This window comes from Paralichthys olivaceus, chromosome 8 (genome assembly GCF_024713975.1).
Source record: "Paralichthys olivaceus isolate ysfri-2021 chromosome 8, ASM2471397v2, whole genome shotgun sequence".
Taxonomy (NCBI): Eukaryota; Metazoa; Chordata; class Actinopteri; order Pleuronectiformes; family Paralichthyidae; genus Paralichthys; species Paralichthys olivaceus.
The window spans coordinates 24,371,583-24,385,947 of record NC_091100.1 but is presented as its reverse complement, the minus strand read 5'-3'; the positions used below and the strand labels follow the sequence as shown (position 1 = coordinate 24,385,947).

Below are 14,365 nucleotides of genomic sequence, written 5' to 3'. Positions count from 1 at the left end.
TGTTGCACAAAGGTCTTAAGATTATACTGACCAAAAATCTGTCAAACTGATTAATTAATTTTTGTTCAAATTTTGTACAAGTACGACCCCCTGGCAGCACTGAGCCCAATCAAGTTTGTGAGTTTTTGACCATCCTGAGGCCTTTAAAATAGTTTCTGCAGCAGAATGACAATTCCTTCAAAAACAATAGGTCTCGGGTCATAATAACAATCATTACAAAAACACTTGGTTTCTCGCAGCATCAGTGCACTGGCCCTAACAAATGATCATATCCAAGGCAGTTAGAATAAACTCTTGTTTGTAATCCAGACATATGGGTGTGCTTGAGACCAACAGTTTCTTACCGAGTAGAGCCTAAAGGGCAGGCTGTCCAATATCAGTAAATTCCAGTCATTGCCAGAATGCAGATGTATTTATTGACATTTTCCATTTACTGTAACACTCGACTGCAGTAATTATTTCATAGCCACAAGTCAAGGCTTACTCTTAGCTAAGTAGAGCTTGAAATATAAATTACCTAATGCAAGAGAAGGTTTTGATACTAACTGAAAGTAGTCAACGCAGGGAACAGTCTTGAGACAGACCAAGCACAGAACTGAGGACACAGTTTCTGCCCACCACTCCAGATCACCTGGGAAGTGGGAGATGTGGTGGGAAAATGCAGTCAAAACTCCAGGCTTTGATTCTCTCAGCAGCATGATACCTGCTGACTTGTAAAGGCAAAAGTAAAACATTTTCTTTGTGGACTATAACAATTTATGACTGAAGTCTACAAAAACAACAGTTGTTATATTCTATTTTCCAAATGAGGATTACTATTAACTGGCAACACAGCAGGGGGTCAGGCATCATGTGAGGTGTAGAGTCAAGTCCAGAGAGAGGAAAGCAAATCTGTCTAATCTCTTTAAAACAACTGTGATGAAATGCCCCTGGAACTTGGCAACAAGAAGGGCCAGGATATTTAGGCAAATGATTTCTCCTGCTGGTGTTGGGGCTTGGGTGGCACACTAACCCAAAGAATCCTGTTTGCAGTTTAGTGTCAAGGTCCTCCTGGCAGATCCATTAGTCTCGGGCTCTCGCCAGATGAAACAAGGGGAAAAAAGTGCCCCCCCTACCATATATTCCCCTCCGTCTCTTTGGCAAATGGGTGGAAGGCTTGTTGCTTGATTTAACCAATCCTTCGCTGACATGAATATCAAAAGGCAGGAAGACAAAAGCAATAGCTGAGGCCATGTCTTCATAACACTGATGGGAGGTACATTTTTTGGAGTAGAAGTTGAGCAAGACAGTAAACAGTTGACCTTAGACAATGGAGGGGGGGGGAAGAAGGGCAATTCCAGACATCTTCATGATAACACTGCAGTTTCAGAGTCAGGATCTCAAACCTCCTGGCCATCAACACATCCCAAAGCTACAGTTGTCGTCACTTTAAAACATATGTACATCTATTACTTATGCACAGGTAAAGCCTGAAGGCTTGAAGGCCAACAACTAATGTCCATATGGGTGGGGCGGATCTTCTCTCATAGAAAGGGTTAAATCAATATTTATTTTAAAATAAAGGTTTAACAGCCTATACTTTGTAAACTCTTTCCTCAAATGATTTAAAGACTGAAAATCTGAGCATCACAACTCAAAAGGAGGAATGAATGAAATGACTGCTCATTTATCTTAATAAAACAAGTCTGAAACCAACTTGTCTGTTAAAAAAGATGAACTAACTTCAGTCAACTTTTAATGCAACACCTATCTCCATAGATCTGACCAATAACTGTGTAAGTGGGTGTGAATGTGGGATTGTTTTGAACAGTTAAAACGGTTGGCATACGCAACCCTGTGCCATGTCCAACATCAGAAAAATATGATGCTGGGGTTCCAGACACCGTTTGATCATTACAAAAAACTTGAAGTACTCTGGCAACTGTTTTATTGTATTTAAATGTTTTCTTGTTCTGCATTCTGCATCTGATTGACAACATGGGAACAACCCAGACTTGTTAAAGAAATTGTGCAGAAATTCACAAAACATTTGCTAAAAATATATTCCTACCACTTCTATTTTACTCTTGTGGTACAGCTGCATTGTTCCATGTGCCCAGTTTGGTACCCTTAAGAGGATTCTCATTTAGCAAGATCTAACACAGGTCTGTATCTTTTTAACCTTTTGAACATTCACCTTTCTTCTCAGTCTCTTTCACATCACTGCCTCCCTATCCAAAACATTTAACTGGTCACATAAGCAGACTTATTTTCTCCAGCTGGGACACAATGGCCCAGAAGAAGCCTCTACTCCTCTCTCAGGGATGATTCCGGTCCCCCCCCTTTACCCTCTCGGTGCTTCATAAATCTCACTTTACTAAATAGCAGCTCCTAAATTTTGAGATACAACAACAATACACAGAAACTCACATCCCCCCACACAGATTATGATTGGGATATGTTTTTTTTTTATTTGATGATGGACCTTGTTAACATAGTTCAGTTAAACAGCTGGGTCTAGACTTGCAAGGGCAACAACTTCTTATATAGACAGAAGAACATCTGATTCCACTCAAGTTAAGCCTTCAGACACTCAAAAATGATTTGAAATATTGTGTGTTGGAATGATTAAAAGCAAATTATTACACACAATACCATCTCTGCCTAATTAGTGAAGGAAAAAACAAGATTTGAAAAAAGAGCAGGTAGAATATGGTTTGCAGCATTTTCTGGAAATGATGAAAGATATCACAGTATTCCACTGACACTTACTGACTGTTAAAGAAAATAAGCTCCAATTAACAGACTGTCAGTGTCTTTGAATTGAAAACATCAAAGAAAATAAGCATGCTCTGACCAGAGAAGCCTTGAAAGAGGGAAGGGGGTTGTGGGATATTATACAAGGTCTCAGATGTATTTGTCTTGGCTTAGCCCCTGACTGATGACATCATCATCATCATCCTCATCATCATCACGGCTGTTGCTCCAGTTCTTTAGCCAGTAATTGACAACAGCACACGTATCCATGAGTTCCTCAGAAATAAGACATTTTTGCTGGATCAATCAGTGTTGGACAATCAGAATGAAGCTGGTGAGCACATGCTGTTGAAGCTAAATATAGAGAAAAGGGATCACCAAAGAAGATAACTGTGTAACCGAGGGACACATATATTCATTAAAACTTAGCAGTTAAAGATACATGAGAGAAATTAATTTCCCCACTTGACATTTGTCAAATTCTGCTAAACAAAGCTGAGAGGGATACTGGAAAGTAGCGCATCAGCAAATCTCAAGAGGACATTGAGTTTTGTTCGAGAACAAGTTTGACTGAAAGCCACGTGACAAAAGAAAATCATTTCCTATGCGACTGCTTTGTGCTGTCGAAACTTCATTTACCACTTATCTCTTTTATGTCGACAGCAGACAAAGAGGAAAGGCACCAAATGTTATGTGAGGCCCGCAGAGAAATGACAAACTGACGAGCTGCTGGTTCGATGCTAAAACTGACTCATTAAGGCACATAATCGCTCAATATTGCGCAACCCGAGATAACTCAAAGAAAATGGATTTGCATGTGTAATCAGTGAATAGATAAGAGCGGGGGAGAATGACAGGGACACAGCAGGTTTATGTCAGGCTTTCTGCTGAGTTCTCTTGAGTAGAACAAGCCACTGGCTGCAAGTCGCCGTTTGCGTGGAAAATGAGATCCAGCTCTGGATTGCTAAACACAGTTTCCATAGTGGCATATACAAGGTGAAAAGTGAGGTGCTGCATCCATTGGCGATGCAAGTGTTCAGCTGATCTGCACTCTGCACTCTCTGCATTACCAGAGTAGTTCACTCAACAGATACCACTTCATGCTGACTATGTTTAACTTTACACCTACACGATATAACATCTCATATCTCACTTTTAAAAAGTTGAAAAATGCCTCTGAATTTACTTGACATTCTTGCTGCAAAAGGCAAAAAACTGGCCTCCAGCCATAACTCTGCCTCACACACACGCACATGCACAAACACACACACACATACACACCCACACACTGACTGCTGCCAGCCAAACAGTACCTCCAGGTGGTGCCAATAGCCCCAGCTAGGAGATGGTCAGATTAGGAGAAGAGGGGAAAGACGAAGGGAGAGCAGAGGAGCAGGAGGGAGGCTTGAGTGTGGGACCCGTACAGACAAAGGGGATTAGAAAGAGAAAGAGTAAAATCAAGAGCAGGGAGACAGAGAGGTGCTGAGTGAGCATGACGCTCTGTGTAAGGGAGGAGTATGTTTGTGATTCTAATGTGTACTCAGAGAGGGGCAGATACAAACAGGAAGAAACAAACAAACAAACGACATGTCAAGCAATTCCAACAATGTGTATAGGAGCCACATGTGATATTACTCTTCAACACAACATACAGTGTTAGTAGTGAGGCTCTGTTAAAGATCTTATTGTGCATCAGGCTAACAGAAGTCAACACACATGTTTGTGTCACATGAACAATAAACAACCAACTCACCACTTTCGCTCTTCTCAATCACATCCACCGTCTCGCCGGCCTTGAGGCTGATCTCCGAGTTCTCCTGCCTTTCGTAGTTGGCCACGGCCACGTACTGCTCCAGCACCATGGGCTCCGAGCTGTCAATCCCTGAGGGGAAGAAACAGGCTGTCAGCCACCTGCCCGCCGTGGCACCCCGCGAGCGCCCACCACAACCAACTACACTGCCGCTGTTGCCGCTGTGCACCCGGTACGCCGCCATCAGCCAATCCCCGCTCCCCTCCACTGCTGTTCCCCCTTGACCAATCAGAACTTGAGCTCACGACTTGGCTGCATCGTCCCAAATGTCTGGCCATATAGCTGAGTCGACCTCTGGCCCACAGCGAAGGACTGAGGAGCATTGGAAGGAATCAAAACAAAAGGAGGGACCACATAGAATTGTTTTGCAGGAGCTGCATCTTCCACCTAAGCCGGATCCATGACATGAACCAAACTTTAAGATCCAAAGGAAAAGACTGAGAGGGAAAAACAAAAAAGGAGAAATACGGGAGCAGCTAACGACTGGACGGGAAGACTGGGGAGCGAATGAGTGGAAGAATGGTGAAGTTTCCCTGTGGAAAATCAACAGTGCGGTTGAGTGGAAAGGCCTCCCCTCCACTGCCGCTGGGAGCCAGCCGTTGGACAGGGAGTCGGGAGGGGGGGTGAACACACCAATCATGGTAGTCGGCACTGCTGGCCTTAAATAGAAACATATGAGTGGACTAGGGAGAGAGAGGGAGAGGAACAGAGAAGGAGGTTGGGTCCATGTTTATGTGAAACAAAAGAAGAAAGCATTTCAGTTGGGGTTTAGGCCACTCTGCTTTCTCTCTCTCTCTCCTTCTCTCTGATGTTTAACCTTTTCGATGCCAGCAGTGATTTCACCCTTGCGGTCAACATCTGATCCGAGTTGCAGGCACACTTTTTTGCTTGTTTGGCCACAGAAGAAATCAATCATGCAGGCTCAGAGGGACATTACAACAGATTTTGCTTCACACCCATAACATTGTGTTCTGTTGTTCAAGTATCTCGGTGTGTCTGTGTCAACGATGTGAACAAATAAACAGATGCTATGTGGAAACATATTACTAAAGTGATTTGTTGGTAACAAAAATTTAATTTTAATACATGTCCGATTTGTTTTAAAGGCTCCACAATTCCTTATATAAAGTTGTTCCAAAGCTGTAAATTACTTTTTAAAGAAATACTTCAATGTTTTGGAAAATACACAAAATCTTTGAAAAACAACATATCATATATTATGGCCACATTGAGGGTTGCTAGGTGTGGAACTGTGATGCCTAAGTCTGGGGCGGACAAATGATCAATTACTCAAGTTTTTTTTTTACTTTAAAGGCATTGGCAGGCTTGTTTTTTTAAATTCTTGACAGAGTCTGTGTACCCTGCATCCACTTCCTTCTCATCAGACCCTCCGCATGTAAACTGAAATAATGTTGTGAGCGGACAAAAAGCTTTTATTCTTTTTGTCTGTGTGTCAGAGAAGAGTGTGTTGACACGTCCATCCTAAAACTTTAACTGTGGCTGCACTGCCACTAAAAACTGACAGCGGACACAGGGTTGACCTAAAGCACATAATTCTCTGGGAGGAGCTGTAATAACCCACACTGCAATATGTCGTTACCAAAGTTGAAAAAGCTAATGTTCATGCCATCATCACACCAACTGCATGAGATAAGAAAGAGCCCAACAATCTGTCACTTTATGGCAACAACTGGAACATGTACAAAATACAAAGAAAGGAGGAGCAAATACACAATCTCTGCCTAACTACCATGCCTGAGAATAAAAGTAGCATCTATTTCTATCCAACTGACAGAAAGTTGCTCTCCTGAGGCTCAAATAAACATGAGATAAGGGAATAACTTAGAATACATGCAGCTGAATACTTTATCCTCACTGCGGCCTTGTAATATTTTTATGAGAATGCTCAGTACAATAAGAAGTAGGCTAAAGCATCTGTGCAGCGCTTGAAATCTTTTGAAGCATCTTTACATAGTTACAACCCTTGTAACTAACCTTACCTCCCCCACTGGGTGAGGCTGGGTATTCATCTCTGTCTTTCTTTAGCTTTCTCCCAGGAGGAGAAAATAAAGACAAAAAAACATACAGTTTTGCTGAGAATGTCAGCATCCTGTATGCATGGAGCCATCAGAGTCAGCCAGAGGTAATAAAGCAGAACATATAAAGCTATTTAAAAGCTGTGAGTAGTTGTAATGGCAGCCACGCCTTGAGAAAATCATAAATCCCCAAAACCTGTTACATTTCTGCCCTTCATTCTCAAATACTTACGTTGAACAACTTTTTTTTTCTCAAAATCATGCAATGTCTTTCCACCCTCTATACACTTTGTGAGGATTTGTCTCTGTTATTCCAATGGACACACTGAAAGCTCACTCTAATGGAAGGAAACAACATATCTGTGTCTTTCCCCAGCAATGCCTCCATTACAGCTAAATGTCTCAAGAACATTTGCTAAATACACACCAGATGGGCAATTCTTTGATTGTCTTTGTGTCAAAGTCATGTTTATATTTTCAGGAAAAGAATGTTCTTTGCTGAGATGTTTATTTGGCAATAGAAACAATTTCAAATCCACACCTCTCTCAACTCATCACTACGACACACGCCCACAGCTGAATTAGGGTCACATAAAGTGATTTAAAACAGTGTTAGGGACAAATCGGACCAGACTTGACAGCCCATTTTGGGTCTAAGGCGCTTTGCCACATGTTGACCCAAAGTCCACGCTCTGCCTTTCTAGCACTGAGTGCCAAGCAGGTCTGCAGAGAGAGATGGATAGACAGTGGAGAAAGAGAGGCTGAACTGCAGCAGATGGGTGGAAGGAGAGGATGATAGCGCATGCAAAGCAGATGTAGAGGGAAAGCTGAAGTGTGAAAAGAAATAAACCGGGAAAAAAAACCTAAAGGGATGCAGCTGGTGCGTTACTCTCGCACAGGCACAGTAGTGCATGCATTTTCGACATGTTGACATAGACACACAAGGCTACCTGAGGCCTCTTTCCTCGGGCTGTCTGTAAAGCCGTACATCCATACTGCAGAAGAAGAGAAGGAAGAAGAGAAGCAGAGAGAGAGATTATTCACTTTGACAGCATGCAGAAGCAGAAGTATGGTAGAGCACACCTGTAGCACTGCGTCCAACCACAAATTGAGCAACTAAACATTTCAGTGGTTGCACCAGTGCACCTGATACTTTACAGGTATTTTTTTCTGACCTGCCCCTACTCTGCTCCTGATTTGCTTGACGAAAATGTGTGAAAACCACACCCTGCACTCTTCCTCGAGTGACATCACAGCCTTAAAACATACCGCAGATTCAAAGTAAGGAGTATTGATTGTTCTTTCCTCCCACCTGTCCCAGACCAGACCCGACGTCACTGACAGACGGACTAAACGGTGGAAGAGGTGATCAAATCCTTTGCTGAAGAAAAAGTAAACTAAAAATACTGCTGCATAGTACTGCATGATAAACCTTTTTAGTGCATATGTATAAGCAGCAAAATGTAGTTAGACCAGGACTGGTTTGGTCTTTCTGACTAATGCATTATTGCACACTTCAGATTTGATGGATAAAATGTTTATAGAACTGTTCATGTGAGAAGTTTAAAGGGCAAATATCACCGTTTGGTGGAGCAGTTTACAACTCAGACATCTGTAATGTCACTGTTTTCAGTAAGACTTGAGGAGTCAGACACTGGTTCAATCTTTAACTATGTGTTGGATATTTGAAGCTTGTTGTGTAAAATATACATCTTCAAAGTAGTGGAGTAGAAGTATATGGCCTAGTAAGTACATGGAAGTAAACAAAGTAAAAGTGTCTAGAAACTGTCCTTAAGTGCAGTACAGTAAATCAGAGACCTTTGTAGGGTGAGGTCTACCCGCCCATGGGAGGCAGTCTTCATGACTTTCCATGATTGCCGTCACCAGCTCATCCCGCCCTTATTGCTGTTGCCCAGCAACAGAGCTAAAGTTGGTCAGGAAAAGAACTTTTTAATGCCCCTTGTTTTTTTATGTACCATTAGCTGTTCGGGTGAGTTGAGGGTTGATACTTAAGCATTTGACGTCTCGTCACAAAATGTTTTTTCAATGAATGAATCCTGGGATAGGCTGGGGCAGGAAGGGTCAACCAATTGGAGCCTGCTTTTCTCGAAGTGGACAGGACACATTTGGACAGGACACATTGGAAGGAGCATTCAAAATTGGGACGCAACATGCAGCCCCTGAATTGCAACACAGTTAATATCTGCCTTTTGCAAGGAACGCCTGTCCAATGTCCATGGCTCAGATATGATAAAACAACCCAAAAAAGATTATGTTTAAAAAGTATTATAAAGGTATCAAAAGGCATGGTGGATGTGCAAGTATGTGCTGGTGCAACAAAAGAAATTTGAACGCCCCACTAAAACCAATGTATATTATCTCTAAAGTCCTGGAAGGATAAACAGTATCATGGCCTGTGTTTTAAACTCTGTGTTTTCTCTACACTGATGAGAATTCAGTGCATTTGAGTACAAGAAACAAATGTTTTGGTACTTTACATAACAAACATCTCTTCCATTTTTAATCTCTGTCTCGAACCCTTCGTCCCTCAGGCTGCATAACACCAGCTTCCCATGCTTCCTTTTCCTCCGTAGCTTCATCGTTCTCTCCATTTCTTCCATCTCTATATCTCCACCTCCTGGAATGTCTGAGATGGCTGTCAGCCACTTCTAAAGAAATTCCTTTCTGCCTACACCCCCATCTAAAAAAAAAAACAACCTCTCAGTCCCCAAGAAGGAAATAAAGAACCATGCACAGGAGAGGACAGTGACAGAGGTGCAGGATGAAAACAGAGAGGCTGCCTTGATGTGTTTCTAGGAAGCCATGATTTGAAGATTGATTTGAGATCTGTCAGAACAAACTAACATTTTAGTGTCTGGCTGTCCTCTTTTCCCTGAAAGAGGGCCAGCAGTAGTTCAGCAGCACTCCCATGAAACAGGCTATAACAATATTTAGGAACTGGAACCAGGTCCTGGGCAGGGCCAGCTGCTGAGAATAAGCAGGAATGCCTTCTATAACACAATTAAAGAAAAAAAAACATTGTGCAAAACACGCCAATGAACCTGTGTGCTTGTATTTGGGATATAAAGAATCATATTGTGCTTCTATTCTGCTTAGATAATGCAGATCTAATTGTAAAGACTGTTTTTTCTTTGTTTCACATGTAGAAATGTATGAAAATCTCTCAGCCCATTAAAACTTAAATAGTATAGGCATAAGAGCACAACTAAACATTTCTAAGAAAAATAATTATATGGACTTTAGTACAAACAGGTGAAATTGGAGCTTCGCTTGTTAGAAAACAGGTTTCAAACAGAGTGCTCCAAAGACAATGAGGTCAAACACACTAATATCATCTCATAAATGTTTTTTCTTGAGAATTTGTTACTATTGTTGATGAAAGTATTTGCACAATGAAAAGAGTCAATGGCTGTCCCATAATTATCTTAACTGTATAAAGAATCAATGTAGTCAGACTGAAAATGTAAAGGTAATCATTTTTTAATTTTTGATAAAGACTGTGTAACTGCAGGTTTTATTTGCACTTGAAATAAATGTTTAACATCCAAAGTGAAAGGCACATTTTAAAAATGAACAGTCATCATGAAGATTGCTGTTTCCTACTATTGGCTTTCTTCTGAAGGGAGCAGGTTTTCATGCTTTATGTGCAGCCTCCTGCACTGGAGAATCTGGGTGAGCGCTGCCCCTGCTGAGAAGCCAACAGCTCCTTGCCGTTGACTCACGTGAGATAATAAAAGCCCAAATCCCCTCTCACTATCCACCAGAGCCTCAGGAGATTTGCTGGATTGATGTTGCCCCCAGAGGGAGAGACATGGGCTGGTCCCAGTTCAGCCAGGGTCAAACCCCGCTCAGTAACGCCCTATACCGTGATTATTACCCACCCGCCCGTCTGCTCGTGTGTAGTGCTCAACATCTGATTGATATTACCTCTCCTCTCTACTCTGGGTCGTCTCTGCAAAACCCACCACCTCCCTCCTCACAAACACGCACATATGGATGCTTAATTCCTTTCAGGTTTGGGTGATGACGCCACAAACCAGCAGGAACAGCAGTGCTTTTTTCCCTCTGTCCCTTCTGCTGCTGTGGATAATCTTCCAGGAATTCTGACCCCAAACATCTACATTACTCTGCAATTAAAGGCCTGTAGGGACGGTGAAAAATGGCATCTGCAAAGCCCTGCTTTCTAGGTTTGGAATGGAGGGGCTTATTAGCCATCCATCTTGTTTTTCTACCGACATTGTAGATTGTGTTTTGAAAGGAAATGTCCTGCCGCTGACACCAACACACCCCTCCACCCCCACTCCTCCATCAACGAGCTAAGTCCTGTGGCTGGAGGACCAATGGAGTGGAAGAGAAAGTATTAGTACAGCGTAATTTGAAGTAAATATGAGGGATTTTTTTTTTTAAAGCTGTGTATCTCACATGAATTAGTGAATAAAACCTGAAGTCGCAACCTGATTTTGTTATAATGCAGCATAATAATAAAGTTACTCTTAGATGTTTCAAACCTGAACCTGGATGAATCTCGACGAGCCCTGGTTTGTTCCCTTGAAGTAACGGGTCAAAATGTAACATAACAAAAAAAGGTCAGACACTGACAGTTTGCGGCCTCCAATATTTGGTGACTGTTAAATTGAAATAGCTGGCGAGCTCCAGTTCAAATTAAACTGTCAGACGTGCTTGAACATATTGAAACCTCTGAGTGTTGTCAGGACAATCATGGATGGAGCAGAAAATCCAAGAAACTCCAATTACACCATAGAATGCAGGCCAGTTGATCAAGACATTAATTAATGAGAAGGAACTAGCTTTGAGGCCTGAATTTAATCTTGAGCGTTTTCTCCCATTTTCTGTGTGTATGTTGCATTAATTTTACTTTAAGAGGTTAAAGCTATGTGTGAAAATGAGTGAAGCAAGGAGAAGGAAGCTTACAGACGTCTTCAAAAGGTTCGTCAGACATCACTACTGATCTGGCTCAGCTGGACATGCGTGCCAGAGTCATTTACCTATTTTGTCACATGTTCAGTGGGTGCACTGGGTAATCCATGATTTATTTTCAAAGTGCACCGCCAAGCTGGATCCCGTTTATAGTCAGTGGCCGATGTGTCATTAAGTCAAATCATCAGTGTTTTCACTTAATATTAAGGTTTTTGCTTTTCCTTCATGAATTCTCCTCCTTTAAATGCAGAGGGCAGCTGATGAGAGAGGAGCAGTTGGTGAGAACCTCTGGACATCTGGAATAAAAATCTATTAAAAAAATTGATTGATTGATTGATTGATTTTTATGGCAAGACTTGGTCTCTGTACATACAATACACTAATGCACCTCATCACAAGACCATTCACAAACAGAGATCATGTATGTGCCGTTATATCTGAAGCTGGTTGCTCAGTTGCAAAAAATAATAGACACTCACCTCCACCAAGACCCAACAGGCCCCAGAAGAAACCACATTTAAAGTCACTAGATCTGGATTTTTATTTGGATCTGCTGCAAATTACAAAGTCCCTGGTAATAACCAGACAACAAACAAAGCTAACAGACAAGCGCAGATGATATATATAAACTGAAGCCCAACATGATTTCTCAGACTTTTGCTTTTTTAGACTTTTTATTCCCATTATATTTTATTTTGTGTAACTTTTTTTCTCTTCACTTTTTTATTGTACAGCATTTTTGGTCAGTTCAGGATGTTTTAGATATTCTTTATAAATAAACTTGACCTGAGCGTCCCACACAAAAGTGTGAGAGATAATACGGGATATGGGATGAGTGAAGTTAAAGAATGACAGAAAGAGAAAAGATGCAGAGACTTCAGATTTGCAGCCTCCACATTTTAAGGTTTCATTTGGTGGAGTATCCTTAAGTGATAATAAGCATCAAAATGATGTACTTCACTTTTAAATATTTAACATAATACTCACCCGTATTTTCAAAAAGAACACTCACAGTCAAGAGTTTCAGTGATTAACCCTTGACATCAAGACAAAGGCGACTGATAACAAATTACAGCTAACCAGTATTGATCTGACACTTGTGAAAATGAACACAGTCGAGAATGACACCAACACTGACAATGTCAAACCACGGGATGGAGATAACTCGTATCGATACAGTGTTTGGCAAAAAAGGAGGAGAGACTACACAATTTCTCTCTGACTGTGTCACAGACGTTTCGCAGTCCCAGCTGGGACAGAGACACGGTGTGGGTGCTCTTCTCCAGGAAGGGATCAAACCACACACCTCTGTGACTTCACCGTCACCTCTGGGTCGTCCACACTCTCCCTCTTCTTTTAACAAACCTCAGAGACACACCACCACCACCAGGGAATAACCTGTACTGCTCACACTTATATTATGGGTGCTAAGGTAACATTGATACTTCTACATTTTAGTTTTGAAAACAGCATTTTCAAACTAAAATGATCAAAATAAAGGTATTCTGGATTTGTGTGGACGTGGGGCATATCCATAACACACTTGATGGTTTATGAAAAAAAACTGTACTGCTGTGGATTTAGCCAAAGCCTTGTAGGTACAAACTTGGAAAATACAATTTTAGTGTTCATCTTCTGAAATCAATACTCCCTTCACTGTGTCTTCAACATTGGTGTGAGGGGAGTGGACTGGTCTTGTTATTGCTCAATAAAGTGCTCTGGTGTATGTGTAAAGGTCAACATAGAGAAGGGTTTTATTCTTAAAGTGTTCTTGTGTGGAGGCAGGTAATGGAGGGTGTAAGTGTCATATAAACTTGTTTGTTGGCAGAGGAGCTCCTGATGGTACAACAACCTGGCTCTAAAATCCTAATTAGCACTGACAGCTTAACAGATTTGTCCACATACACAAACCGCACTTGTCCACTAAACCTAAACTTGTAAAAACACCAACACACACACACACAAGTTAAGACACAGCCCTCCTCCCTCCTTTGAGTAAAATTCAACTGGCCATTCCGACGTTAATCTGAAATCTTAGCCACTGTGCCACGTAAACAAACTGGTGTTTGACAGCCTCAACCCTTGTGGCCTCTGTGGCCCAAACAGAGCCGTCCTCCGTTCCCTCCAAATCTGGCCCTCACACAGAGGAGTATGAGCTCCATCTGCACACCGCAGAGCAGAGAAGGAGTACAGAGCTGTGACCCCCTGAAACTCCCTGGAGCCGACCCTACTGTCTCTGAAGAGAGATGAATCAGTGTTTTCTGTCAGGGGTCACCAAAGAAAAACAAATGTACACCTTGTAAGTTCTAATCCACACTATTGTGTAAAGTTAGAAAAGTTCATTTTCAGGTTTTACACTTTTATATATTAAGATTATGCCAATACATTGAGCAAGGATATCCAATGTTCCATCTATTAGAGATGATGTGTAGTAAGGAATCCTGGAAGAACTCTTTGTCCAGCAGTACTTATTCATCTGTTACAGATTTATCCACTTTGCCCACCCTCTGTAGTGACTCGATATTACACAATCTAGAGTTAGCAGTCAGTGACATTCAAAACATCCTATGTTTCCTAAGAAAAGTTCCCCAGTGCAGAGGAATGTATGCTTTTCACATTTCCAGCTGTTTGGAATTAACAATACAATAACAGAGTAGATGTTGAAAGCAGCAACAGTCATCATGAATGAACACTCCGAGAAAACACCGCTCAAAGTAATTTAAAGAAACAGGTAATCACTTTGGAAATGACTTTTTCATTTTCTCTCTGAGGGTTAGATGAGAAGATTGATATCAGCTTTGTACTTCAAGTACATCAAGTACAG

General features: G+C 41.6%; 1 protein-coding gene across 11 annotated transcripts in view; it reads right to left on the bottom strand.

Annotated features, from left to right (window-relative positions):
- The window catches only part of sh3pxd2aa (SH3 and PX domains 2Aa), a 107,059-nt gene that overhangs the window by 31,960 nt on the left and 60,734 nt on the right, over window positions 1-14,365 (bottom strand). For 7 of the 11 annotated variants that reach the window (XM_069529353.1, XM_069529355.1, XM_069529357.1 and 4 more), the window contains 2 exons: window positions 7,533-7,577; window positions 4,490-4,618 (listed from right to left, as the gene is read on the bottom strand). In XM_069529353.1, the coding sequence (XP_069385454.1) occupies window positions 4,490-4,618; window positions 7,533-7,577 (174 nt within the window). The remainder of the gene's footprint in view (window positions 1-4,489; window positions 4,619-7,532; window positions 7,578-14,365) is intronic. The other 4 variants (XM_020084341.2, XM_020084342.2, XM_069529358.1 and 1 more) reach the window with 1 other exon arrangement.